Source organism: Sinocyclocheilus rhinocerous, unplaced genomic scaffold, assembly GCF_001515625.1.
Source record: "Sinocyclocheilus rhinocerous isolate Xijiao unplaced genomic scaffold, SAMN03320098_v1.1 scaffold306, whole genome shotgun sequence".
Taxonomy (NCBI): Eukaryota; Metazoa; Chordata; class Actinopteri; order Cypriniformes; family Cyprinidae; genus Sinocyclocheilus; species Sinocyclocheilus rhinocerous.
Genome location: NW_015662161.1, coordinates 1,007,394 through 1,008,887, shown reverse-complemented (window position 1 = coordinate 1,008,887; position 1,494 = coordinate 1,007,394). Strand labels below are relative to the sequence as shown.

The following is a 1,494-nucleotide window of genomic DNA, read 5'->3' as shown; positions in this document are numbered from 1 at the left end:
TTTATATATATATATATATATATATATATATATATACACACACACACATTTATATTTATATTTATACATTTTTATATATATATATATATGTGTGTGTGTGTGTTTATTTTCCTACGGCTGCTTGGGACGTTTTTTGGGGTTGTGTCTCAAAACCTAGTGAGCTGCCTACCTAGACAGCGTTTTAGAGCATTAAATGGCGCGTTCAGAGTCAGAAGAGCGTGCGCATGATATCGCATGATTCTATTAACTCGGAAAGTTCCAATCCTTACTAAAAAAGTTGCGGATCGCGTTGCGGATATGCTCGCCAGTGATGATGCCTAGCTAGGAGTGTCACTAGGTTTTGAGACGCGGCCATTGTGTTGAGTTCAGTCGGGAGTCTTCGCTGTTCTCTTCTTCCCCGAGTCTGATTTTGTAGGGAGGAGCTGTGACTCTCGGGAAGATCTAGAGACTTTGGCTGAGGACAACAGAAAGGTAGAGAGCTTTTGGTCTTATTAAAAGCTGCATTTTGATGTTCTTTTCCATGCAGCGAGAGAGTTTATTGAGCCTGTGTGTTAGCATCAGGCTAGCTGATCTCCGTCTACCCCTCCCTGCTTCATCATGTGTGTGTGATTTGAAGGTTGTGGTCTCGATGTTGTTGATCAGTGATGTAGTGTGGGTGTGATGGAGCAGTTCAGTGGGAACTGTATTGGCTGGATGCGTGTATTTTGAGGAGGTTTTGTTCGCTCTGGCTAACCGGTGGCTAACAGGATTAAAAGCGCTTGTGATCTGAGCCTCATAAAGCTGACAAAACAAACATGATGCGCTCGCTCGGTCTGACAGGCTTTGAAGAGCTCAAAGTCACATACAAACATATATATATACTGGTTTATTTAAATGTTAAAAGCTACAATGAAGTATACTTAGAGTTGTATTACAGCAAGTTGCACTTAAAAAGTCGTGTCATTATTATTATATCACTTAGCATTTATTATTATCAATTTAGCACTTGGTACAGAACAAGTACAAACGTGATTGTATGTAATACCATGGTGTGTGTGACTATAACGCATGTAATACCTGTACATATATAAGCAAATTTCAAGATAGATATTTATTTATTTTTATATATTTATTTTAACATTTTATATTTAAAGATAGATATTTATTTATATATATTATTTTAGAATTTTAAGTTAATGTATATTTTATGTTATACACACGCACACGTAAATATTAAAAGTAAATATTTATTTTAACTTTATATTGCTTTATTATATAATATATTATTGTATATAAATATACATGTTTTAAATATTATATGTAATATTTATCGTATGTGTGTGTATAAAACTATACAAATATTAGTAAATATTGTATGTATAAATGATAAGTTATGCATACATATATATTAAAAGTACATTTTTAAAGATATCTTATCTTGGATATATTTTATACTTAATATTTCTTTATTATATATTGCATTATTGTATATAAACATACATATATTACATTTAA

General features: G+C 32.5%; 1 protein-coding gene across 1 annotated transcript in view; it reads left to right on the top strand.

The window, feature by feature from the left end:
* The first annotated feature begins 888 nt into the window (after nt 1–888).
* The window catches only part of ro60 (Ro60, Y RNA binding protein), a 13,709-nt gene continuing 13,103 nt past the window's right edge, over nt 889–1,494 (top strand). The window contains exon 1 of the mRNA XM_016537364.1: nt 889–893. Within this exon, the coding sequence (XP_016392850.1) occupies nt 889–893 (5 nt within the window). The remainder of the gene's footprint in view (nt 894–1,494) is intronic.